This window comes from Delphinus delphis, chromosome 16, assembly GCF_949987515.2.
Source record: "Delphinus delphis chromosome 16, mDelDel1.2, whole genome shotgun sequence".
Taxonomy (NCBI): Eukaryota; Metazoa; Chordata; class Mammalia; order Artiodactyla; family Delphinidae; genus Delphinus; species Delphinus delphis.
Window position 1 is genome coordinate 49335402 of NC_082698.1, and position 27432 is coordinate 49362833.

General features: G+C 48.0%; 1 protein-coding gene across 1 annotated transcript in view; it reads left to right on the forward strand.

Annotated features, from left to right (window-relative positions):
• GRID1 (glutamate ionotropic receptor delta type subunit 1) overlaps positions 1 to 27432 on the forward strand; it is a 666253-nt gene that overhangs the window by 584142 nt on the left and 54679 nt on the right. Inside the window, exon 13 of the mRNA XM_060033707.1 lies at positions 27061 to 27256. Within this exon, the coding sequence (XP_059889690.1) occupies positions 27061 to 27256 (196 nt within the window). The remainder of the gene's footprint in view (positions 1 to 27060; positions 27257 to 27432) is intronic.

Genomic DNA, 27432 nt, shown 5'->3' on the forward strand with positions numbered 1-27432 from the left:
CACTTCCCTACCCCCACCAGTGACACATTTCCCTAGCAGACTGGGCGCTTCCTGGCTCTGCATCCCCTGTTCTGCATCCTTCTCCTTCTGCCTGGAAGAATCTGCTCTCCTGCTTCTCCAGGGAACTTATGTCTCTATCTCCCCCTGAAGACTCAGTTCAGTGTTACCTCCTCCAGGAGGCCTTCCCAGATCCCCCTAGGATGGGTTGAGGAACAGCTAGAAATGTATACCTACTGGTCTGAGACAAGTAAAGACTGCTAAACCCAGAGCTTTCAGAGCTCCCTGCCAGGAAATGCACTCATCATTGTGGACGTTAACGAATTCTCAGTGGAGATACTGTAGATTGTATAACCAGGAGGGCATGGACAGACCTTGGACAGGAGTTGCATGTAGGGTATGGCCAAGGAAGAAGAGGGAGATCTGTGGTTAGGGAGGTGTGGGGGAGGCCCGAGGAGCTGGATTGGCATGGTGTTCCAAGGAGCAAGCATTGTGGGGATGCAGCAGGGGAGGGGAGGCGGTTGGTCCGGGGTTGATTTCAGAATCCTGTGGGCGGGGTGTTGAAACTATGCCCCCACCACCACTGAGAATCGCTGCCATGGCAGTTAGGCCTCTTGCCACCAGGAAGATGTCCTGTCTCTAGATGTGACGGGGCACGAGAGACTAGAACAAACGCTGGGTTAAATGACAAATTAGGTCATCAGCACTCTTTGAGAGCCTGGTTTCTCTTATGGCAGGTGTAGATAACCTATAATGATGCATGTTAACATATAGGGTGGGACTTAGCTGAGTATAACTTCCTCTCCTTTATCCATAGATAGAGAAGTTTAGTTGCATGCTAAGGGTGTAATTTAAATTTCAAGGAGTATAAACCCAACTTGAAGAAGTGAGGATATATTGTTACTGAGAATTTTAACAGTAAGAGGCAAGGGAGAGAAGGCTGTAGCTTGTAGAGGTGATGGTGTAGGGTTGGGGTCAGGAGAGGAGCTGTCCAGGGAGATTTGCATGTTGTAGTTATTGTTTTCAGGTAAGGCAGACCTGGTTGTGCTTCTAGAATGAGCATAACCAGGGGTAAGAGAAAGAGGGACTGGGACTGATCAAGGGGTCTAGTCTCTAAGAAGACTAGAGAAAATGAGATTAAAGGTGAGATTCAGGTGGACAAAGGAACCCGAGTATAAAGATGCAAAGACCATTTGAGGTGATGAGACCTCTCCACGGACACAACCTGTTGAAGAAGCTCATGTTTGGGTATTGACCCTTCTAGAAGTCCACTCTTCCCAGTTTACGATTTCTGCTCTTAGGGCTTGAGAAAGGGCAAAAGGAAAGCCTGGGGCCATAAGTGTCTTTGAACATGTTTGAAGGAGGCTGGTGGAGAAGTAGAAGTGAGTACATTATGTCCACTCTTTGATCTTTCCCTTCAGGACATGAATAAGAAAAAATGCTTCTCTGCTGAGTCATCCAAGTTGAGGTTTCCTCCTGGGGTGGATTGGCGCCCAACAGGGCCTTGAACCTCCTGCCCCACTGAGGCCTCAGGTGACAGGCTCATTAGTGACAACCGTACTCTTGCCAGGAAGCCCATCCCAGGCCTTGCCTCAGCTCTGGCCAACTTAAAGTTGGGGGGCAGGGGGCTGGTGTTGGAGAAACAGGATTCTTGGCCTCTGAGTGCCATGTAACTAAAGAATGAGAAACGGCATGATGCCTGCACATTTCCTATTTTAAAGCCCTTCTATAGACTCCAGTGTGGTGTTTTTGGTGTCTGAGGGGGCTCTGGCACCATCACTCTTTGCAGTTTCGTATTTTTTTGTGTGTATCTCAAGATGCAGTTCTATGAGCTCACTTCTCTCTAATCTCACCAATCTGCAAAATGCATCATGTCCTTTATTTATTTATTTATTTATTTATTTATTTTTAATGTTTTTTGTGGTATGCGGGCCTCTCACTGCTGTGGACTCTCCCACCACGGAGCACAGGCTCCGGACGCGCAGGCTCAGCAGCCATGGCTCACGGGCCCAGCCGCTTCACGGCATGTGGGATCCTCCCGGACCAGGGCATGAACCCGTGTCCCCTGCATCGGCAGGTGGACTCTCAACCACTGTGCCAACAGGGAAGCCCTCCTTTTTTTAATTTTTAATTGAAGTATAGTTGATTTACAGTGTTGTTTTAATTACTGCTGTACAGGAAAATGATTCAGTTATATATATATATATATATATATACACATACACACACACACAAACACACACACACACACACATATATATATTCTTTTTTTAACTATTCTTTTCCACTATGGTTTATCATAAGATATTGACTATAGTACTCTGCGCTGTACAGTAGGACCTTACTGTTCATTCATTACCCATCATCACTCATGCTAATCCTACTCCCTGAAATGTTCTTGCAGTTTATTTACCTCCAACATTCTACTTTTCATTCATGGCTCAGCTCATAAACACTGCTTCCTAGGGGAGACTCAGGTTCAGACTCAAAACTCCATTCTCTCCAGGGAAGGCCCTATCCAACTCAGATACCAGAAAAATATTGAGAGTAGAACCGTGGTGGGTGGAAATCACCTTGACTTTGGTACTCAACTGATACAGGTTGGTATCTTCTCAGCTCTGTTTCCTTGGGCTCTTAGCTAGAAAAATGAATTCCTTCTCCATAAGCCTGTTGCAAAGGCTAATAGAGGTCACCCTATGCATGCACCTAGCACATGGTAGGTCCTCCATTGGGATTACCGCCTCTCTTTTCTTTCCCTCTTTTTAAATCCCCAATTCTTGAGGCATTCAGGAACATACTGATCTCTGATCCCCATTTTCCCGCCACCTCCAAGTCACAGGGATGACTCAGGCAAGCAGACCCTCTTCCTCCCACTTGCTAGCCACTTGGTGCTGGGCAGTCTTGGTCTGCCTGCAGCCAATCACACCTGACCTTGGTCTTAATTAAAACTTACCTGTCCTAGTCCCACTTGATCTCTTGTCCTGTTGAACATTTTGGCTTATGAGAATTTGTTCTAGAAATAGCTTCCAGGCTTAACAGCAAGTGACCCTGACTGTTTTGGGTGGGATGGGTCAGAAAGTCCTGCTCTGAGATGATCAAAGTCACACAGTCCAAAATCATCAGCACAGCTTGGAATGTGCTGTCCAAACATGGGGGCTGAAGAATTGGTTTTTCAGCTTGTCTGCAACCAGCAGCCGCTGTGGATCAGGATTTCTCTTGGGCCTTATTTATTTTATTCCTTCCCCCAACAGAAAAATGATGGTTCTTATGGTTCTGCCTGCCATTAACTAATGGCAAACTCAGTGACTAATTGTGCTTGAATCTGGTGAGCAAGTGAAATTAATTGTCCTTGCAGAGCCTGGCTCATGCGGACTTAGGGGCGAGTGGAAATGCAGGTGTGCAGAGAGCCAGCCGTATGAAAATATGGAGTTTTATCAATCAAGTCAGACCTCCGGGATTTAATGGGTGCTGACGACGTTCTCAGTTCTGTGCCTCATAGCTTTCCGTAACTCGGGAGTACGTGGCTCTCAGCTTCCATCTGCCAGCCTGGGGCTGGGCGAGGCTTGCTGGAGTCTGCATCTTCCTTATGGTGTATTTGACCCCAGAGCTCCAGGCCTCTCGCCCCTAGTTGGGATCCCTACAAACAGAGCCTGAGCCAAGGAACCTTCCACAAATGTTTTAGGGGATCGGCGGTGAGAGGGGAGAATCTCAAGCAGAATGAGAGCAATAGAGTCAGGCAGGGAAAATTTGCTAAGAAAGGATGCGATATCAGCCGGAAACTAGCTCCAGACTGATCCTACAAGAACTCTGGTAGGAGCTGCCCCACAGAGATGGTCCTATCCTCAGGCAAAAGGGCTGGCCTTTTTCAGCCCCACATCATTCCGTTTGGGGCTGTGAGCTGCGCCCTGCAGAGGAGATAGGAGGGGGTAGTCTGTAGGGGAGGGAGCTCCCCTCCGTGGAGGGCAAAGCTCCTTTGCCATTAGCATCCAACACTCACAGGAGGGGTGGGTACATCCTTGCAAAAAGGGATCTAGGCAGGGCACCAACCGTATCCCCTTCAGGTCTGGCAGACCTCCCTTCCATGAGCAGGGACTCATTATACCTGTGTTCTTTGCTGCTATGAAAACCCTCCTGCTTAGCTGTCCCCGTGGCACTGCACAGCCTTTTTAGTGAAAAACCACATGGGGAGAGGCAGGGCAGGGGGCAGAATTTGCCAACTGCTCTTTGACCAAGCCCAGGATTCTGAACTTGGGGCCTAGCTGTGGACCTTCACTTCCTAATCGGCACTTCCCCTGCAGTTCCCAGCCCTCTTGGGCTGCCTGGAATGCTCACAGTTCCTGCCTGGGGTCCCCTGACACAGACTCCATCCCTGGCCTCTGACTTTGCCTCACAGGTCAAGAACCAGTCCTGTCTCTCTCATGTACACCTGAAGCTGACACATCCAATTTTGCCTTTGTGGGTTAGTGTCATACCAGGCTGTACAGCATTTTTATACCAGGGGCCCTGCTGGACAGTGAGAGGACATTATTCTTCTTATCCCTCAAGTCTGAATGCTGGCTTCATTGTGTTTATGACCTCCCTCTGTTTGGGAGAGATAAAGATGGAAAGAGAGATGGGGCTGATTTTCCACCACATAAACACATTTTAATTAACTTGCTTTGTCATTTTCTCAGACATTTCCCTTAAGGATCTTGAGCCATAGTCTGCAGGACCGGGTCAGGGAGCCCACTAAGTGACACACAAACAATGTGATTCCTCAAAGCAGCCTTCCCCGCAAGTAGCTGTCATGCGTCCCTGCTCTAAGGTCGAGCTCCTTCTGCATTATTTTGCCCCAGGTTGCGTTCTTCATTGTCCCTGAACCGGGGAGAAACTGGGGTGGAGGGGAAGGGATGGAGGAGGAGGGCAGTTACATTCCAGACTGTCCATGCTGGTCAGTTGCTGGCCCTAATGTACCTCATCACTCCCTCCTCGCCAGGCTCTCATGTATGTGCTGCCCCAGGGTAGACACTGACATTAGATCCTTCCTGGACCCTCTCATAGTGAATAATTTCTGAAAACTTTCCCTGAGATAGTTTTCCTAAGAGGAAATGACACCATTTTCCTAAGAGGAAATGACACAAAACAGCAGCATTGAGCCTGATGGACAGTCTCTTATCTTCTCTGGAACAGCTGTAAAGCCATTGATAGAGCATTGAACATGAACCCAGAAATGAGCTTTAAAAGATAATTTTCAATAAACTCCAATGGAATATATCAGTTTAGGCAGAACGATTCTCTGCATGTCTGAGTTCAAACTCCATGAATAGTTTGTCTCTACATTTATCCCCTCTTGGGATGAAGGATCTAGTGTGTCTTTGGTTACGATTGACATTAATAATGAATGAGCTTCTTATGGGCATACTCTGGCTGTGTCATGGTAGGTAATCCATTTGTCTCTACTGTGGATGGATTTATGTGGCACTTGAAAAAAATCTACAGTGTCATCTCCTAACTTCTCTTGTGATAACTGGTGTAGCAAAAAGGATAGATGATAGGATTCCATACAATACCAGCTCTGTGATTTGGAATAACCCTTAACCACTCAGAATCCTGTTTCCTCATTTTTAAAATGAGGAAAAATAACTGCAGTTAATTTTATAGGATAGTCATCTTGATCAATCAGTGTGCTAATTCCTGGAGTATTATAAAATGTCTTATGAGATATAATGTATAAGCTTTTATAACCCATCAATCTGTGGAATAGGACTTTTTTTTTTTTTTTTTTTTTTTTTTTTTTGCGGTACGCGGGCCTCTCACTGTTGTGGCCTCTCCCGTTGCGGAGCACAGGCTCCGGACGCGCAGGCTCAGCGGCCATGGCTCACGGGCACAGCCGCTCCGCGGCATGTGGGATCCTCCAGGACCGGGGCACGAACCCGTGTCCCCTGCATCGGCAGGCGGACTCTCAAGCACTGCGCCACCAGGGAAGCCCTGTGGAATAGGACTTTTATAATTTGTATTTCTTGAACTTTGAGCTGTGCAGCAGAATATGCTAAAGCTCTCTTTTATTTGATTTCTACTTAATATCCATTTCCTGGGTACCTGGTCTGTGGGAGGCTTTCCAAGGGACATCTGGAATCAAATGGAGAAAGATGCTGATTTTTTCCTCTAGGTAGATATGGGGGGAGAACAGACTAGCTCACAGTTTGGTAATTATTGGGCAGATGAGCCAGAGAAGAGGTGCAGAGGAAAGGGCCAATTCACACATCCAGTGTGGAAGCGTTCGTGGAAGGGTTCATGGAAGGGAGCAGAAAGGAAATCTCATTAAGTAGGACAGGTAGAGTTGTGGGAAAGAAGAGTAACAATTTTTAGCCTAAGTCAGGTTTTAAAAATGGATTTATAGATTAAGAAGAGAGATCTGAGAGGAATTTGTAGCTGGACTCAAGCAGTGAGAGTTGGGGATAGTGGAGGCCTGTGACAAGAATACTACAAAAATTGGGTGACTGGGAAAGAAACTGAACTAAAAGGGTAGCAGCAGGAATGAAAAAAAAGAGGGATGGCAGTAGAATTCTCTTGGTTAAATATGGCAAATGGAGAAAAAGAAAGGATTAGTAAATAGTCCTAAGACTTTGTGTTTAGGGGATTAAGTGATGACAGTGCCCTCAGAGGAAATAGAGAAGTCAAGAGGAAGAGCTGGTTTTGGAAGAAGTTTGATTGATGGAGCTCTCAGAGTGGAAGGGCCATATTTTGGCATCATGGAGGTACTTGCTATAACCCCATGAGAGTAAGAGGGCTTGAGGGGTAAGGGAGAAACAGCAAACAATCTGTAAGTGGGTGAGATGAGGCAGAGGAAATGGAGGAGGTGACAGAGGATTTGCAATCAGAGATGGAAGAGAAAAGGTAAAACAGGGCATTATCAACATGCATGTCCAGGGATACGGCAGTTTCCAGGAAGTGGTGGTCTACTGACCAGCGAGATGGGAGACCCCATTGACTGATGGGTGAGAGCAGAAAGTGAAGTTGCGGGGGATTCACATGTGCTTTTTGTGTTCTCAGCTGTCCTCGATTTTGTCTTTAGACCCCATAAGACTATGTCTTTATGTTATTTTGTGCTTAGGTCCTTAACTTCTGATATTGTTTTTGGCTCTTTTTCTGAGGTGTCATCCTTAGTCGTCTCCCTTTCTCAAGGAGCAGAGTTTCTTCAGTTAATCTCAAGATGGAAATACAAGGGCTTGTAAAGGGGAAAAAAAAAGTCCCGAATGCTCTGTTTCTGATACAAGTCTCGATTCTGACTCAGCATTTGATTCCCATTTTGGAACCTTCTGGGCTTTGGATAGTCTATACACCAACATTTCCAAAAGTGAATTCATAGTAACTTTATTTTTCTAACATTGGAAAAGCTGGGCTAAATAAAGTTAACAGTTTCCTTTTAGAGGACTTCTCAGAGTCTTCACTATGTTATTATGCATCGTAAATCTCCAGGAGGGAGCCGCAGTGTTCAGCATTTCCCAAATGTATTTGGCTAATGAACTTTGTTTTTTAAAAAAATCGAAAATTTTATTTCCTACAAAAAAGATGAGAAAGAGAATATGATTAGCTAACTTGATAAAAAATATTTTCATCACATTTTTACAGGAAACAAAATGCATTTTTTATGATACAATTTTGCCAGTATCTCTCACTGCAAGCCAAATCACAGCAGAATATGTTCTAGGAGGTGGGAGTCTGCAGTCCTGTCTGAGACAGCTTGATCTAAGGATGGGTAGAATCAGGACCCGTGAAGCAGGGCTGAGGTAGGATGCCATGAGGGGTAAGGCTGGGTGGTCAAACTGGAGATGCAGGAAGAAGCCTAGGATGGAAGATGGGTTGGGAGCCACACCAGAGGGGTAGAGGAGTGGAGGGAGAGGGAAGCTAGAGGCTCAGGAAAGTGTGAGCACGGTTGTATGTGGATGTGTTTTGTTTTTTATATTCTGCAGCTGACTTGTCCACACTGGAAATCATTTGCCTTTCATGTCTTTCAACATGTCCCCTAGAGAAGCACTGGGAGTCTTCTCAGAACCCCAGTTCCCTCCTCTGTGAGATAGCACTGACTTCCCAAAAGTTCTGTGACTGTGGAAAGAGATGCCATCAGCAAAGGGCTCTGCACAGTGCCTGGCACATAGTGGTCCTCAATCAATAGACTTCCCACCATCCTCCACTTCTACTCACCCCACCCTCCCCCCAGAGCCGTAGGAGAAGACCATGTCCTGGCTTCAGGTTATGGCCATGAAACACCCCTTGGCGAGGGACATGGAGTCGAACTTGGTTAGGGCCTCATGCTTGCTCAGGCCTGGAGTGGGGAATCCTGTGATTAGCCCTGTGTCATCCTCTGGGGGAATCAAGGGGATTGCTAACTTGGATGATGCTTTCCAAACCCCCGATTTCATCAGTGCAAAGCCTCTGTGGTTTCCCATGTGTCCTCTGGGTCACTGCTTTTCCCTCTGGCCTCCCGAGCTCTGGACCCCTTAGAGCACACTCGCATTGTCATGACTTGGCTTCTGGACTCACAGGAAGAGTCCTGAGCAGTTGAGAAGGCATTGACCAATGCGACTTGGATGTGCCACATTGAGTGTGAAAATTGGTGGCCTTTCTTAGGAGCCTTGTCTTACTCTGCTGCTGAAACGTAGGATAAGGTCTACCTTAAAGCAGTGGCAGGTTTTATAACAGCCCCTCGGGCACTGTGCAAAGTCTACTGCATAGGGTTCTGGGAGTCCTGGCAAACTCAACAGCTGTGTGTCCTTGGAAGAGTGTCCTTACTGGGCCTCACTTTCTTTTTCTATAAAATGCAGGGATTTTACAAGATTTCTAAAGTTCCTTCTCATTCCAACAGTTTGCAAGCCTGTCAACAACTTAGCTGCTACCCTGGTCTGACACAGAAGCAGAACATCTCAGAAGTGGCTTCTCTTGACCCAGCCCACTAAGCAAAGCAGGCTTCAGATTAGGGTCAAGAAAAGTCACGTTTTCTTCCCTCCACTGTAGAGCTCCACGTTGGGAGGACACACATCAGCTCGCACACACCCACTCAGAGGTGGCCACACAGGTACACACACACGCGCGCGCGCACACACGCACATCAGAGCCACATACTCTGTTGCTCACACCCGGAAGGGAAGGGAATCTGATCTCTCTGTGCATTGCCTGCCTCCTTCTACTCCCCTGTCTGCTTTTGGCTGAGAAGGGCAGGACTGTTGGTGCATTTTCCTCCTTCGGATTCCTCCTGGCACCTCTGTGTCAGAACATTCCTGACTCCTGCGTCTGACAAGCTGTGGGATGTGCACGTGTGCCTGATGCCCTCACGTGGCTAATGTGCCTTATATCATAATAACAGTGGTCAAAACATACAGTATCTTGGCACGGGCTTTTCCTCTGAACACGGGGAGAGCTCAGCTGGTGAGATGTGTGTGATCGTTGGGGAGCTCGCCTTTGCCTGTTGCTCGGTGGACTGTGAGGATGGTGGGTGAGAGCACTGGCTCAGCCTGAATCGATGGAGAGGTGGGGAAGGAGGAGGTGCCACTTCTTGTAGGGGAGGGAAGCCAAGTCAGACAGTGGAGCTAGGAGCCGAGGGGAGCAGAGGGACCCAGGAGCAGGAACCATGCTCAGAGCTTACAGTGATGACACGCACTGCAGCAGGACAGTCTGAACTCATCCACTCACCAGATCTTTATTGATTACCTACTGTGTTCCAGGCACTGTGCTCAGTTCTGGGACCTACTGGGGAAGAAGGCAGACCTATGGAATGTTCTCATGGAGCTTAAAGCATGGAAGGAATGCAGGCTAGGGAGCCATATTGCCTGAACTCACACCGGGGACCCAGTATTTAATGGAGGCATGGCATTGGGCAACTTAGTTAACCTTCTGGGCCCCGGACTCCCCTTCTGTAAACTGAGAACAATAATAGGCCCTGCCTGAAAGGGTTGTTCTGCAAATACTCAGAACGGTGCTCTGTACATAGTAAGCACTCAATAATCTTCTCTTATTTGCCTTTCTTCTTCTTCTTTTTTAAAATAGCATCTTATTAGGGGAACGAGCAAGATAATAGGAGATATATAATACAAGACTTTGGTTAAAGAAGTGTTGCATATCAGGATGCCTGCCCCTGTAACATGGGGATCACAGAAGGATGCCAGGGGTGAAATCTGTTCTACTTTCCTGCTCTTAGTGAGCCTAAGCTCATTCTATCTGTTCCTCTCTGCTTCTGCTTAGTTCTCACCTCCTTACAGCCCAGTGAACATTCTCTGTATTTTCCTGACCTAGGGCAGCACTGCTGTTGGAGGAGGAGGGAAATCTGAGAAAGATTGAGGAGGTCAACTTGAACATGCCTGTTGGGATATGACAGATGGGAGGAAGGCTGAAGTGAGGAAGCAGGACAGCCCAGGTCCTGGCTCCAGGGCCTGGGTGGCTGGTGAGGCCTGACCTGATGTGAGGTGTACAGGGGAGGGGCAGTTGGGACCAGATAAGTTTTAGATGCTCACAGATGTCCAGGTGGAGATGCCCAACAGGACATTATAGTGAGGGAGCTCAGGATGAGGTGAGGTCACATCTCCTATAGTATCTGAAATCAGGGCAGACAGCACAGGCGACTATTGAAACTGATTTACTGACTGCAGTGAAATTGACCTAAATAATGCAACGCAAACGTGGAGTCTCTAAAATCATCCACCATCTCCTCATGCCTTACAAGTTAATCCCAACTAAATCTCATACTTGTCCATGGAGAGTTGCTAGTACCTGCCCCTCCCTGGGGAGAAGAGCTTCCCCGGCTGGGAAGTCCAAGTCCCGTTGTAGCCTCTGCTGTTGGGAGCGGAAACAGCAGGCCATGGTCTTGCGGCGGGAAGCTCTGACCCTGGAGGGATGTCCCATCAGAAGGACTCTCCCAGGACTGGTCCCCTGGACAAAGCCTTCTCATTGTACCCTGGCCTCTGATACCTCCTGTTTTATCAGAACAGTGCAGGGCGGTGATTTTAATCAAACATGGTCTTGAATTCTGCTGAGCCGTTGACTGGCCATACTGGGCCTCAGTTTCCTCATCCAAAATGACACCACTCTGTGTCAGTATATTGTGAAAGTCGAGCACATAATAGCTATCCATTAAATATGAGCTACTCCCCAGGCCATATCAAGGGATGTTTACAAAAGTGATGGCCTAGTTTTCTACGAAAGAGGTGGGATATCAGATAGTCACTCTTGATCTAGTTTCTTTGTCTGGTTTCGGGAGCCATTTGGGAGAACCAGAGCCGTGACCTCCAGGGGTGAGCTGTGTGCACTCCTCTCCCCCCTCCCCTCGGTGGAATTATGCTGATCTTGCCTGGCAACGTGCCTCTCTTCCTGAGACAGCCTGGAGATGCATATTTATGTATTTCCAGTCACACCCCCAGAGCTCAGATTTTCCTGTCCTTGGTGTCACTTTAATTAATACACTCCCGTGTGCTGGGTGACAAAATTAGGTTGCAGGGGTGGCAGGCGTTTATATCACGAAGGGAGAGAAAAAGGTGTCTTGCATCATTTTCCTTCCTGAACTCCGTTATTAATCTTTGCAATCAATACTCCTTTATTTTTGGCTCCAGGAGGTGGTAGGGTAGAATCAGACTGTCAAGCCATTTAGGGCCACATCTGCGTAAGTAATAGAGATGGTTTGTTACTTTCACTCCAGGTGAGGTCATGTGTCCCTGGCTAGATGTGCCAGGGCCAAGCTCTGTGATTCTCATGCCAACTTTATGATGTGTTTGATTTAGGTAAAGTGCCTGGAACCTGCTGGGATGAAGTTGTTATTAAACACCATCTGTAGTTTTCACTTTAATTAATATCATAAGAACTAGGATCTCATGCTTTCATTACCATGTTAACCCTTTACAACCATTGGAAGAAGCAGGGGAAGGTAGGAGTGTGGACTAGATGGCTCTTTAGAGACCTTTGGATCTGTGTGTTGACATCCTTCATCCCGAGCCCCAGGGCTTTGAGTGCATGTCTTGGGCTGGTCACTGCCCAGGTATGACCCTGGGGATGCTGGAGTTTTCTTGTATGGAAAGGAAACTGGAGTGTATAATAGAGGAGTCTACTGAAATATCAGTCATACCTATTTCCCTGACTCTGTAAGGGAATATACTTCAGCAACAACACTAATAATAATTGGAATGACAGCATCGATGCATATCATTTACTGGAGAAAGAGGGAGTTATACAGTAATGTGCTAGAAGTTGCCTAAGTGCTTTACATAAATTTTATCATTTGTTTGTTACCATATTGAACTATTATTGCAGATGAGGAAACCGAGGCAGAAAACCAGTTCACACAACTGGTATGTAGCAGGGCCTGGGTTCAAATGTAAGCTTGTTTGAACCAAAGCCAATGCTCTTCACTGGCATACAGCACTTAATAAGATATTCATGCTGAAAAGCTGAAAGGAAAGTCTCCAAGTTGAGAGGGGACCTGTTGTGCCCTCCTGAGTTTCATTTCCTTTGGGGAAATGAAATCTCAGGTTCTATTATCTCTGCCACCACCATCTCCAAGGTACCCATGGCTACAGCTTCAAGCTCGGCTCTCAGTAAAGAGACAGAACTCATCCCTTGGGTCCCCAAGCACAGCTAAGGTTGGCTGGGACTTTGAAATGCTTCCTCAGCCCATGCAGGATGATAAAACATGAATACTTCAGACATTACAAGAGATTAAAAAACTGAAAACATAGACTGTGAGTTGAAGTGTAGCCTCAACGTCATCCTCTAATTCCAAGAGAAGAGCATTTTGGAGTCAGACACCGCTAGGGAATCTTTGCTCACACCCCTACTGGCTGCAGGACCACATAAGTCACCTATTTCATATGCCGTGGCTTCCTCATAGGAAAATTGAGATGTCCATATTTAGCTCTCTTGGGTTTCATGAGGATTTTGACAGGTGCCTGAGACATAGTAGGTGTTCTTTACACAGTATGATTCTTCTTGCTGAAGGCTCTTACATGTGAGCTCTCAGGCTGTGATCTTTGACTCCCAGCTAGGAGCTCCTTACTGAGACCTGACTTCTGTGTTCCTGTTCTACTGCACATCAAGGTCAAGTGACTATTGCAGAGCCTCCAGAAGAGAAGAAAAGGAGAGAAAAACATGGCTGAGGCAGCAGAGATGTGTGCTTATACACCCTTCATCCACTCAATCAAATGGAAGTGCACTGTCTACTTAGTGACTCTTGTGATCTGGGAATAAAGGTCCAGGAACAGCCTGGCCCTGGTGCTCCAGGTTCTGAATCCCAGGAGACACGGGAGGTGGCTGTGAATGTGGATGGCCTGTGAACATGGCAGGAGGGGGCATTTGAGGCAGAGCCTTGATTTGGGCAGACACAGCAGTCTGGATGGGTGGCAGACACAGGGTACCCCATCTTTGAACAACATAGTCCTTTGAAGGTTCCCATGGAATGCTCATTTCTCTTGAAGATGACAGCCAGCATCTTCCTCAAATTTACCATCAACCCTCCCTGCTACATCGAGGAAGGGGTTGGCTTCGCTTTGGGTTTGTGGCTGGTTTTTGTGCATTTTTCTTTCATCCCTAGGCACCGTGGGGACCATATTATGCTGCTAAGGGTCAGGGAAGCCCACAGAGACCTGAGCAGATACCTTTGAAGGTGGTTAATTTGCTTTGCCCCATTAGGTGGGTTGTGGCCACAGCCTCGGTGTAACTTGGAGACAAGCTCCCGAGACCTCTGCTTCTGGGGAGGTGGCTGTCAGCTTCCCATAGGGGCAAGTCTCCTGGCATCTGGACAAACTGGATTTTAATTGCTAGAAGCCTGTTCTTTGTGGGGTCCTCCTCTCGGTGGCTCTGAGCCCTGACAGACACTGAAAAATGAGATTCCAGTTTTCAGAGAAAACAGTCCATGGCACTGCTGCTTTGTCAGAAGAGGGAATCCTAAATAAGATGAGGTTTTGAGTTCCAGCCCAGGCCATAGACTCATGAGATATCACGGTGCGGGGAGATCTAAGAGAGCATCTTGTCCAGGGGTTTCAGTCACGAATGTTTACGGGGCTGTGCAGAGAGTGTCCATGAGAGTCTAAGAGCAGCGGAGCTTGTGATGACCCAGAAATCACATGCCCACGTTAAAACCATTCGAATTTAACACAAACACTACGCTGGACCAATCCAGCCACTCCTGGACCTGTCCTGAGGACTGGCGGCTTATAACCATGACACAGCCTAGTTTTCTCATTGAATAGTTAGGGAAACTGAGGCAACTGTTGATCAAGTGTGTCCCAGGATCCAGCACTATTCTCAGGGCTTTTCCTGAATTCACTCAATCTTGCGAGTAGCCCTGTTGTATAGATGAGGAAACCGAGGCACAGAGAGGTTGAGCATCTTATCCAAGGCCATAGAGCTAGCAGTGTAGTGTGATACTCACAACCACAGTCTGACTCCAGCACTGAAGCCCTGGACCCCTGCCCCGCACTGTCACCCCAGGACGGGTGCCCCTCAGAGCAGGGAGGTGCCGTGTTCTCCAGGCAGAGCCCAGAACCCAGGTCCCAGACCTCCCAGATTCACCAAACTAGCCCATGTTGCTTCCCTAACTTGCTCCTGTTTCTCAGGAGGTACCACGTCAAGGTGTAGAGCCAGGCTTTGCAGCCGGAACAGACAGGTGTACATGCTCAGCTCTAGTGCTGATGCTACATGGTCTTGGGTAAGTTGGCGTAAGTCTCTAATTCTTGCAGAAGTTAGTTCGCCTCACAGAGTCCTGAGAATGAGGACTGTAATAACTTCCATCCAGAGCTATTACGAGGATCCAGTAATAAAAGAGGAGATGGCACAGGAAGGCTTGCATATATTTGGATGCCCCCACTAAGTGCCGGAATCCTTCTCTTTGTCCCCCAGGCTGCAGAAACTTTTCCAGAAATTTCTCTGGGGTGCTTTATGTAGTGTTCCACAGCTAGGTGTTTTGCTCCCATCAGACAGTCTCCTGTTGGACACTGCAGAGCTGTCCTGAGTGTTTTGCCCAAACCCTAAGAAGTTAATGGGATGAATTATCTTAGAGAACAAAAAGCAGGACCATGTGTAGTTCTGCCAGCATCCCAGTGCTGCAGCTGTAGGCAGTGTTCCTCTGCTCGGGCACAGCCAGCTTCCGACAGTGCCTGCCTGGGGACTGAAGCAGACAGCCTCTGTCACTAGCCAGAGAGAGTGTCAGATCAAGGCCGTTTGGCTGGTGGGACTTTCTGGGGTGGTGCGGCTGGCACCTGGCATTGCTAATGGTGCTGGAAGAGCCTTTTGTCCAAGAGAAAACCAGCTGTAACTGAATGGTCCACAGCAGGGACATCACCCCAAGTTGGAGCTGGTTTGGGAAGGCCTCTCTGGCATCTCAGAGATACAGGCCTGGGAAAGCTCGGGATCAGACAGACCAGCAAGCTCAGCTTGGCCCTGGCATGGGGCTAGCCCTAAAAACGTCATCATTTCCTCATCTAGGAAGGGGTCGAATAACTTGTCACGAAGTGTGTTTCCGTAGATGAAATGAGCTGACCCTCGTGTAGCACCTGGCACGAAGTAGGGCCCCCTCCGTCCCTGAACCAAGCAAGACTCATCCGTATCAGAACATACCTCTGTCCTCCCAACTCCCTTCCCTAACCTCTCCATCGGCGTCCATATCCTTGTTAAGTGATTATTCTGCAGACTGATTCAGAATGGCTAGCATCCTGTGGCTTCACGTTTAATTACAGCTGGGTTTGTATTGTTCAATAACAGACTCACATGCGCTAGTATTTTCTCTCCAGCTTCCCCACATGGCAAGGGCCTGAGTCTCCAATTTCTTGCGCAAGGAGTGCTAACTGCCCAGGCCCATAAACACACTCAAGTGGGCAAGATGTGTCATGTGCTATGATCCCTGCACTAGATGCTTTGGTTGGTTTCCCCGTCATACAAATCTGCCTCCTATGAGGTCACCATTCTGCTACCGAAGAACCCATAGCTGCTCGTTTATTTTAACATTTGTCAGAGCAAATGACATCCCTTAATCTGAGTGTCCCAGCCCTCCAGCCATACCCGTCTCCCTCTTTCCTCTCTTCTTTCTGCCCTGGAGTCCTTCCATGCACACACATACATGCACACACCCAGGCCCTGAACACATGTGCACAGGCGTGCATGCACACCCATGTGCATGCACACTCCCGTGCAAGCACGTGGGCTCACTGTGACTCCTCAGCCCTGCCTTTTAAAACACGTGCGATAGCTTTCTGCAGTGCCTTCCCTGCTGCCCATTGTACAGGACATGCCCACCTGCTCATCTCCCAGATGCTTGGACCCTGTAATTGTCCAGGGTACACCATCATTTTTGCTTTTCCATCCCATTATACTAGCCTATAAGTATTTTATGAATAATTATTTCCTCAATCCTATCCTTAGTGCTTCTTGGTTACTTACCATTTCTGCTCCCTTGTAGTAAACCATGAATAGTTCTCAGGAGGTTTTGCTCTCAAGACATCCATGGTTTGAAAATACTATCACCTTTGCACAGAACATCTTTTATTCCCCCTCCAATGTCAGTTTCCGCTTTCTCCTTAAGTCTCAACTTAAGCCCTGCCTTTCCTGCTAACCCTGTCTCCTTTTCCCCACCCTCAGTCTCTCATCTGCCAAGCTGGGATAGGTTCAACATCGTGTTCTAAGGACTCTGAGCTTATTTCTAGCAATATATTCTGCACGATATTTTTGATCGTCTGCTTACTTGTTAATCCTCCACACTTAGCTAAGGGCTGCCTAACATCACTGTAGGATGGTGATCGAATGTGTGGGTTTTTGGATCAAGCCAGTCCTGAGTGGGGAGATGGCTCTTCTTCTTGCTGCTTCTGTGGCCTTCCATAGTTGCTTAATCTCCTTGAGCCTTGATTCTTCATCTCTAAAAGGGAGGGATAATAATAACTTCATGAAATTATGGCCAAGGTTAAATGAAGCAATACCAATGAAGTCTTAGCACAGTGTCTGGAAGTTAGCATTACTATAGCTTTCTTCTAGCATATCAAGTGACTGCATGCTGGGGAAGCTGACATAATAGAGGGACTCAGTCAGACATCTGGAAAGAAGGAGCAGAGGGAGGGGAAGAGAGTGAAAACAAAAGCCAGCAGGGAGAGAGGAGACTCAGGCTGTTTCTCCAGAGCACAGAGGATGCAGGCTGTGCCAGGAGACAGTGAAGGCACCTTCACACCCTCCCGGAGGGCTGCCGCTATGATTTGCATTTCAGTCACATTTATGACAGCCTCGTAATGGATTAAGAGCCCTAACACTGATATATTAAAGGTTAATGGTGCGTCCTGCTTTTGTATGGATTTGTGGCAGCAAATATTTGTGGGTGCGGAGAGCTGGGAGCCAGTCGTGTTCCCGGCATGGTGGTATTGCCGCCTGGTGGAGCTGTTTGTGTGGGGCTCCCGCCGAGTAGGAGGGGCATGGGAGCTAGGGAGGCAGAGAGCAGCTGCTGGGGATGCAGACCCAGGAGGAGACTCTCAGCCAGTGCTGATGTCCATCAGATCCATAAGGAAGCTTGATCCTGAAGCTTCCAGACCCTGAGCAGGAAGCCCGTGGAGAGCCCAGCCTGATCCCTGGGCTTCTTGGTGATTTGCTCCTGGCCTGGCTCTGACCATGTAGCTCTGTGCTGTACCTCCTGGCCCAAGGCTACAGCTCTCCCATTCAGACTCCCCAAGCCATCAGTATGCTTGCTTCTCTGCAGATGACCGGCCCACGCTTGTCCTGAAAGGACACTGGTCAACCCAAGACCTTTCCAACAGAATATCCAACCTAGATAATGGGAAAGTGAGCAAAAGGCTAATTCGTTAATATATTATTCATGCACATAATAATCCATGTTTATTAGAGCATCTACTATGTGCCAGGCACTGTTGTAGGTAGGGGGGATATTACCACAACTTGGCTGGAACTTCCCTGGTTTTAGCACTGAGAGTCCTGTAACCCAGGAAACCTCTCTGTCCTGTGCAAACTGGGATGATTGGTCATGCAGGTGTAGGCACTGGTGACATTGCAATAAGCCAGACAAGTCCCATTCTAGGGGGAGAACTGCCATGAAACAGCCTGTCATACGTTTCTTTGTTTTTATCATATAATTTAAAGAGGGTGGTATTTTATAGAGGGTTGTCAACAAAGGTCTCATGGAGAAGGTGACATTTGATGTTCCCAAAGCACTGAGGGAATGAGCCAATTAGAGATGTGAGGGAAGAGTATAGGACGTGGAGAAAAACAGCTGCAGAACCCCCAAGGCAGGAAGGCAGAGCAGCCAGTGTGGTGAGAGCAGAGGTATTGGGTCCAGATTGTGTGTGACCTTTCAGGCCACGTGAGGATTGAGGGTGTTTCTTGGAGAGGTGAGAAGCAATTGGAGGGTTTCTAGCAATGAGGTCACACGATCTGACTTAGATTTTGAAAGGATACCCTACTTATCCCCCAAGTAACAGACTATAGAGTTAAAGGTGGAAGCAAGAAAACCACTGGGGAGATGATCTCAATATCCAGGTAAGACACAGAGTGGTTCATCGTGAACGTGATGAGAAGCAATGTGATTCTGCATCTATCTTGATGGCAGAAGATATCAAACATGCTGAGATTGTATGTAAAATATGCAAGAGAGAGGAATCAGTAGTGACCCCATGGCTTTTGGCTACAGCATGTCAAAAACAGAGCAACATTTGACTGAGGTGGATGAACTAAAAACAGAGCAGTTTTGGTGGTAGGTTTGGGGGTTTGCGATTCAAGAACTTGGATTTGAACCTGATTGGTGTAGGGACCTAATAGCCATCCATATGGAGATGTCAGGGGGCAGCTGCCTAAAGTCCGCAGGGTGGATCAGGGCTGGGGTGGTCCATTGGAGCCATCAGTGTATAGATGTATCTACAGCCAACTGACCGGACCAGATCGTGGTGAAGGGGGGTCACCAGAGAAGAGAAGGAATCTGTGGATTGAACCCGGGACACCCCAAGATTCAGAGTCTGAAAAGAGAGCAAGAACTAGAAAGGAGATGGATAGGGAGGTGCCTGCAAGGTGGGAGAGCTAAGAAAGGTGCCGTCCCAGCAGCCAAGTGACGGAGGGACAGATTGATCAAGTTTGTCAAATAAATGCTGGTGGGTGGGAGTAAAGTGAAGACTGGGAATGGGCCACTGTGCTTGAGAGATCATTAATGACCTTGACAGAAGCAGCTTCAGTTGAGTGGTGGGATGAAAGCTTCAGCTAGGTTCATGAGAAATGGGAAGAGAGTAATGGAGGCAGTGACCATAGACAGCTCCCTGGAAGAACTGGAGAGTGGTTGGAGGAGGATGGGAACTCAAAGCAGGATTTTTTTGTAAAAGATAGAAGATGTATGGGTTTGTATGCTGATGGAAATGACCTATAGAGAGAAGCAATTTCATGATGTGGGAGATAAAGATGACACCTGGAAGGGCAATGTACTTGAGAAAGCAAGAAAGTCTGGGATCCAGGAGACAAACAGTTAGAAATAAATAGGAGCAAAGACAGAGCCAGTGTGTTGAAAAGCAGGTATTTGATGGTTTTTGAAAAGGAAGTTCTTTATAGAGAGGCAAATTTCTCTACTGATTGCTTCTACTCTCTTAGGAAATTGGAAGTAGGGTCCCTTGTCTGAGAGTCATCTAAGAGAGTGAGAGGGTGAATTGAACAGGAGAATTTAGATTGCCAGGCAGCCTTAGGGGTCACTTGAGGTTAGTGGTCATGATTCTAAAGTTCGGCCCGTCACTGTGCTAGTCTCCAACTTGGATTTTCTCCAGCCATATTCAGCTGTAAACACAGAGTTGTTTTTAAACTAGATTTGATTCTTCCAGAAAGCATGAACTCAGCACACACTGTCTGTCAGACCATATGAGGGGTGACAGGGATCCAGAGATGTACACAGACTCCAGCCCTGAGGGAGCCCACTGTCAAAGTGGGGGAAACAGGCATGTCAGTAGCCACATGAAGTCCAGGAGGTAGGATAGACTAAGCGGGGAGCACATAGAGGGGGCATGGGCCCAGGGGGGGAATCCACTCTTTCTACTGGAGATGACAGCTGAGCTGATTCCTGAAAGAAGGGTGGGTTTTAGTCACATGAAGGCAGGGAACTGTGTGGGGAACAGACAGTGAGCCTGAGGGAAGGCTCAGAGGCCTAAGAGAGCAGGACATCCACCAGGCTAACACCCGAGAGCAGGGTAGTCTGAGAAGAGGCTGGAGGAGGTAAAACCGGAGTGCAGAAGTCTCCATGGGCCGAGCACCCTTTGCCAATGGTATTGGAGGTCCCCGGATTAGACCCAGTGAAAGATGTGGATATCCAACCTCTGCCACGTGCCAGGGCCTGGGCTCGGTACCTGGCCCAGAGTTATCTGGCCTGACTGAGGTGATCCTTCAGCACCTATTACTGAGCCCTGCTCACTTCCAGGGTCTAGACTGCATTTAGCAAATCACAAACATGGGACGCGTATGCCCTTCTTTCAGAAACTCATGTCTAGCCGCCCCCATCTGCTTTGGCAGCCAAGGGCACCTGAGCTGGGCTGAATCCAAGCAGGAAATGTGCAAGTAAGGGAAACTCCAGCCTGCTTTGGTGAGGGAACCTTGGTCCTGACGGGCCCTGGATGCCCAGGATGGCTCAGCCCCCTTGGGGTTAATACGGGCGTGTTTGTTTTGCTCCATGGATGGAAGATGCGACTGTCACAGCCCCTTGGAGCCCTCTCCCTACAGTCAGCGGGGCACGAGTGTAATGGGGCAGGAGAGAGGCCTCTTTCTTCCAAGCAGATCTTGGCTGCAGGGGCGGTTGCTGGAAGGGGTGGACGTGGAGGTGACAGAAGAGCGCAGAGCTAAATTCCCAAGGCCCAGAACTGACACTTGGGCAGCAGAAGGATTTGTTAAATCATTCAGATCACACTTGTGTTTACAACGTAATAAAAAATGCAAATTTTACAGAAATACATTTATACAAAGTGGAAGTCTCATTACTGTTCAGTGCACATTCCTCCTATTTTTGTCCCTATATTTACATACATTTATTAATTGTTACTCTTTATAAGAATGGAAATATACTACATCCAAATGCATTGAGGTTTGTTTTTTTTTTTCCTTAGCGTACTTTGGGCATCTTTGAATTTCAGTAGTAATCAAAGAATTTGATTTGGAGGGAAAAGAATGTGGAGGGAAGATTGGGGGAGGGAGTGAGCACACATCAGCTGGGTACCCGGTACCCACCGGGACCTCTGTGACTGGCACGTGGGACACACTTTTGAAGAAGGGCTTCCTGGCCTCCTGTGTCCTACAAAGAGGCATTTTCCTGCCATGTGATCCTCATCCCGGTGGGTCACTAAGTGTCCTCATACAGTGTTAACCTGACAGTTTCCTGAGCTGGGATACAGTCACTCAGATGACAGCCTGTAGATTAGATACAAAGGAGCCCCGTGTAATATCCAGCATCGCCTGCCCCAGCCTCCCAGCGGGGACCCTGGTCCACGTAAAGGGGGCCATTCCGTGGGAGAGAGGCTGATGAGCTTCGAGCCTGCCGGCCTCTGCTCCTTGGAAGGCAAGCGTCTCCAGGTCTGAGCCCTGCCCTCAGCAGTCTCTACTCTCACCTCCTCCCAGACCAGGTCACGAAAAAGTGAAGAAACACACGCCCTCGATGTCAGCTCCAATAGCTAAAACACCCCCCTGCATACTTCATATAATCACTTCCTCCATCATTTTCTGTAACCCTTACTTTGCTTTATTACTCTTCGTAGCACTTTTCATCACTGGAAACATGACATCGGCAGTCGGCTGACTACGTCCCCACAGGCCACATCTGGCCAGCAGCCTATTTTCCTGCAGCCTGCAAGCTAAGATTGTTTTTCTTTTTTTGAAACATTTTACAACGTTCTAAAAAAAAAACCCAAAACACAAAATCAAGGAATATGCAACAGAGTGGTGTGTGGCCCTTACTACCTACGTACGTGCTCTCTGTCCCTTCCCAGAAAATTTGCTGACCCCAGCATTTTGTAATTATTGGTTCTTTTGTTTGTTGCTCGTATGTTTGTTTCTCTCTCCCACCTCCATCGTGCAAACTCCCCAAGAGTGGAAACTTTGCGTTGCTCATATCCTTAGACCTAGAACAGTGCTTGACAGAAGCAGATGCTCAGGAAATAGGATGTTTTTTCATTGGATGAAGGAAAGAATGAAGACCCTGAGATGCCTTTCAGGGCCCAAGGTTGAGAAGCATCTTGGAGTGTCTCAGCCTTCACCTGAGGTCCTGTTCGCCTTGAAGAACCCAGGTCTGGGGTGGAGAGAATGGGAAATGTGGCGGAGCCCTGGGTTGGAGCCACTGCATGGGAGAAGGATTAGAGAGACTGGAAGCACAGGGGGAGCCCTGGGAAGAAGCTCAGGAAGGGCAGGGAAATGGGCAGCTCTGGTACCCAAACGTCCCGGAAGGAGGCTGTGGAACCTGACCAGGCAATCCCAACTGATTGGCACAGCACCATTCTTGTCGAGTCAGACACGAGGGAGAAAAGTGAGGGGGCTTCCCTGGTAGCGCAGTGGTTAGGAATCCGCCTGCCAATGCAGGGGACACGGGTTTGAGCCCTGATCCGGGAAGATCCCACGTGCCACAGAAGCAACTAAGCCCGTGCGCCACAACTACTGAGCCCACGAGCCACAACTAGTGAAGCCGGTGTGCCTAGAGCCTGTGCTCTGCAACAGGAGAAGCCACCGCAATGAGAAGCCTGCACACTGCAACACAGAGTAGCCCCCGCTCGCCGCAGCTAGAGAAAGCCCATGCGCAGCAACGAAGACCCAACTCAGCCAAAAATAAATAAATAAAGTAAATTAATTAATTGAAAAAAAAAAAGAAAAGAAAAGTGAGGCTGCCAGAATGATAGTAAAGGCATCTGTGGGCTGTAGTTACGACAGCTTCAGATTACAAGGATGAGCATCCCCACCTGCCTGTAACTTTTGGGGTACTCCACTGTTTCCTTTTCTCTCACTCTCTCTTTTTCTCTTTTTGGCCGCGTCGTAACATGTGTGATCTTAGTTCCCTGACCAGGGATGGAAGCCGTGCTCCCTGCAGTGGAAGCACAGAGTCCTAACCACTGGCCCGCCAGGGAATTCCCATTCCTTTTCTCCTTAAGCAAGAATAACAGGGCTTTGGGGTTTAGATTTATCAGACCCGTGATGCTGGCATCCCCACAGTTGTTGAAATCTGTTTTACATATACTGTATATTGATTTTCCTCTTGTTTTAAGTGTATTTATCTTCATTGCCAATGTAAGTATTTCTGTAACATGCAAAGATGTACTTATACATTCTGTGTTATCGATTTTTCTCATGCTGTAAACAAATTTATCTCTTTTTTAATGAAAATGTACCTGGGAAATAGTAAGATTGACTTATGGAGAAAGGTACGGGGAGGGAGGGAGGTGGTGCCGACCTGGGTAGACTGTCCTTGGCCGCAGCTGAAGGAGACATTGTGGGACTTCCAGGAGGTGCCTGTTTAATTGGAGGAAACTGCTCTCAGAGGCAAGGGATGCTTACAGAGTTCTTTTGTGAGACAGTCTGATGTGCTCACAGGAGTCAGCTATGCTTTCAGCTAGGGAAGATCCCAAAAATCAGCCATCCAGGCCAGGAGATGCAGAGAAGCAGCTCCTATTGGTCCCAAACCCAGTTTCAATAGGGTTCAATTGAGTAAAAGATACTGGCTCAGTGGAAAGCACGGGAGAGAGGCTAAGCTTTGCCATGGGAGGATTGTAACACTCGTCATTACTAAAAGGTGAAGTAAGGAGATAGGCAGCCGAGCACAGAGCGTGTGCATGCCTGTACAGGACACTTAATTAGTCAATCCAGACCCAGGCAGGCTTCCTTCTCTAGAAATCCTTCCTTTAGCTCTGGCCAACAGGCTAGGTGCTTCTCCTGTGTGCTTCCAGGACCCCTCATGCAGAACTCCGCTTTAGTCCCTCTCACATTGTTTAATTACCGTTGGTTTACTTCTCTGACCACTCATCACCCATCACTATGAACCCCTTGATGAGGCCCACCATGCATTCCTTGCCTAGGTGCCTCTGTGCCTTACCTAGTACCAACTAACTAACTAGCTAGCTAGCTGACTGTGGATGCGACACCTGGTTGGATGACTTCAGCCAGTTGTATCATGCATGATTTTGGTTTATAGAGGCACCACGTGTGCCTCTCCTCCATCTCTGTGGTGAGGGTGCTTGGACACTTCTAGCAGTTGTTGCTGAAGAGACTATTTGGGGAAACATGCTAAATTAAGTGTGTTGCTAGCGCAGCCTTCTCCAGGCTAAGCCTCCCCTGCTTGTTTGGATGGGCGTCTTATCTGATGTGAACATCTGTCTTCTGCTGACTGATGGCTTGGAGCCTGGATGGCTGGCTGTTCTTTATTCCTCCTTCCATGTCCCTTCCAAAACTGAGCAATCGGACAAGAGAATAAGTGCCCCAGGGAGATGACAGCTTTGGTCCATGAGTAGTCAGGCCTTCCCGCCAGATTCCAAAGAGACTTAGGTTTAGTCACTCTGAAATATGATGGTAATACTTCCTGTGTGTTAATGAGCTTGGAGACCTTCCCTGAAAGAGGCAATGTGCATTTAAGTCGGGAAAGATCCTTCTACACAGACTCATGGCTACCGGAGATGATGGATGGAGGCCAGGGGGCTGGCACAGCAAAGATGGTGGTGGTGTTTTGGGATGGGAACAATGACCTCTAAGGGGACAGAAATGGACATGAAGCCAATAACATTTGGGCTGCCTGCTTGCATTCCAGAGATGCTCCCTGAGCCTCTGGCCAGGAGCTCCGTTGTGAATAAATAGCAAGAGGAGAGAGGAAATCTACATTTCAAACATGGGGATGAAACGGTAGTGCTGAACTCCTTGGCGGTTACACATTCATTCCGGACTCACCGAAACTGCAGTAATTTAGAGCAGTTCAGTATTTAGACTCAACTGTGTAATTCATCCTGATGTTTCCCATTCATCAAAGCCTTGTGTTTGTTTGTATTACCATGAGAAAAATAAAAAATGCGGGGGAAAAAAAAGATCCCTCTTCCTATCATTACAGGCAGATTACGACAGAGTTACAACCCTTGGGGCCCTTTAAGCAAAGGAACATCTTGGTTTAATTAGATATAAATAATGAACAATAATTAGAAAGATTTCTTCATCAAATTTGTTATTTTGTGTTTTCTTTCATCTGTAATGTATTGAAACGAATCCTGAGCTCTGTTTCTGGGCCATGTAGCAGTGCCTGAAGGAATTCCATGGAGTGTGTCTCCAAAACAGGAGGAAGCATTCATCGCTGGTTCCTCTGTGTGCAGGCTGGCAACTGTCCTGGATCTAGTGCTGAGGATGCAAATACTGGGCTACTTTGGCTCCATCTACTGAGGACCCAGCCATATAATAATAGCACAGAAGTATTGCTCCTAGTTATTGGGCACTGAGTTTACATCATTCACTGCTCTAAGAGTTGAACACATATCACCTCATTTCATCTTCACAGCAGCCTCTGCTACAGGCTCTGCTTCTAGCCCTATTCTTTTAAACATCTGGGAACTGAGGCACAGAGAGGTCAGCTAATTTGCCCAGGCCCATAGTGTTAGTGCTGGTGGAGCTGAGAGGCAAGGCAGGTAGTTGGACTCCAGAACCCCTGCTTTACCCATTCTGCTGCGCTGCTTCCTGCAATCACAGTGAGATCTTACCGCCATAGAAGCCATGCAGGGTATAGAGATGGTCAGGGAGGTGGGGGATGGCGATGTCTTCCCACAGGGAAAGGTGGCAGCTGGAACTTCAGGGTGTTTGCAGAAGTGTATCAGGTGGATGAGTAAGATAAAGGGATTCCAGGAAGAGGGAGCTCCGTGGTTTGGTGCCATAAACGGGGACTGTGTGGGATTTCTCATTTCAGCCTTGGCTTTGGGGTCCTGTGGATGCAGGAGCAACAGGGGAAGATGAGATCAGAAGATGGAGGGTTGTGTAGATCAGGTGGGAATGACTGGATCTCTTTGTGGGAACAGTAACTCAGTGAGAGGTGGGGATGATGATTCTGGGTGATTAAAAGGAGAGACAGATTCCCAGAAGAGAAATAAATAAAGAGGGATCAGGTTGGAGCCTGGAGAGAGAGGCTGGCTCACCATTGAGCTTTTTGTTTTTTGCAGTTCTGTCCTCTCAGCACACAGAGTCAGGTACAGCTCATCTCGGGACAAGTGAAAACTTTATGCCAGTTGGTCCTTCCTGATGTGACTCTTCCTTCTACCCCAAGGAAGGCACTGTTCCTCTGCCCCCAGCTCAGACATCTGCTCCTGGACAGCTGGTGGACCTACCTGACGTGCCCCCTCCCTGCGTCATGCACCCGGCCTGAGCTACGTGCTTCTCCTCCATGTGCAACAGACTGAGGCTCTCAGAAGTGCTCTGTTTTATCTTCATCACCTTTTGAATAATTGTCAACACTTCAAAGTCAAGAGATTTCATGTACAAACCCAGATTTCTTTCTTTATTGAAAAGCAAACTGGGCAGAGATTCTTAAAAGGCAACCATTGGGTGGAACTCCAGAAGAGCTGCAAGCTGTGGAGGGAACATGCCTCTTCACTGACACAACCTCTGAGTGTGTGTCTGCCCCACGCCATCTCTGAGTGTCAGAGACCAGTCACCATCGTCAGTCTTGCCAACGTGCTTCTCTTTCCTGTGCTTCTGCAGGAATTTGAGCTGGAGACCTTAAGTGTACAGCCTCCCACGTTGCCCTGACTCTTTCATATTGTGACTGTCTGTCTGTATGTTTCTGCAGCTAGACTCTAAGCTCCTTGAGGGCAGGAAACATGTCTTTCTCATCCTTTTGTCCTTCAGGCTCAGCACAGAACCTGGTTTTAGGTGTTCAGTGACATTATTGAATTAATCTACACTGAGGAAACGTAACTGGGATAGAATGCGGCCCTGGCAAGTGGTGCTCCAGACTGAGGGACTCATACAGCTGGGGGTTGGCAGTGAAGGATGTGGACAGTGGCCACAGCCAGGCTCCGACCTCAGGAGGGCCTTGTAGCCCATGTGTGTCCCTGCAAGTTGCAACATGTACCCATGTTTCATGGCCATTTTGTATTTCAGGACATTCCAGGACCTGTCCAAACAAGTGGAGATGTCTTACGGCACCGTCCGGGATTCTGCTGTGTACGAGTACTTCCGAGCCAAGGGCACCAACCCTCTAGAGCAAGACAGCACATTTGCTGAGCTCTGGCGGACCATCAGCAAGAATGGAGGGGCTGACAACTGCGTGTCCAGCCCTTCAGAAGGCATCAGGAAGGTAGGCGAGAGCTGGCTACCTGGGCATGTGTGTGCTGTGACGGGGCCATGGGGACTGTCATCCTTGGGGTAGGAGATACCTTCCCAGAGGCATCTCCTTTGAGAATCCCTGTCACCTGCAAGGTGATCCATGTTAGCAGCCTAGGTAGACACTTCTCATAAGCATGTGGGTATCAG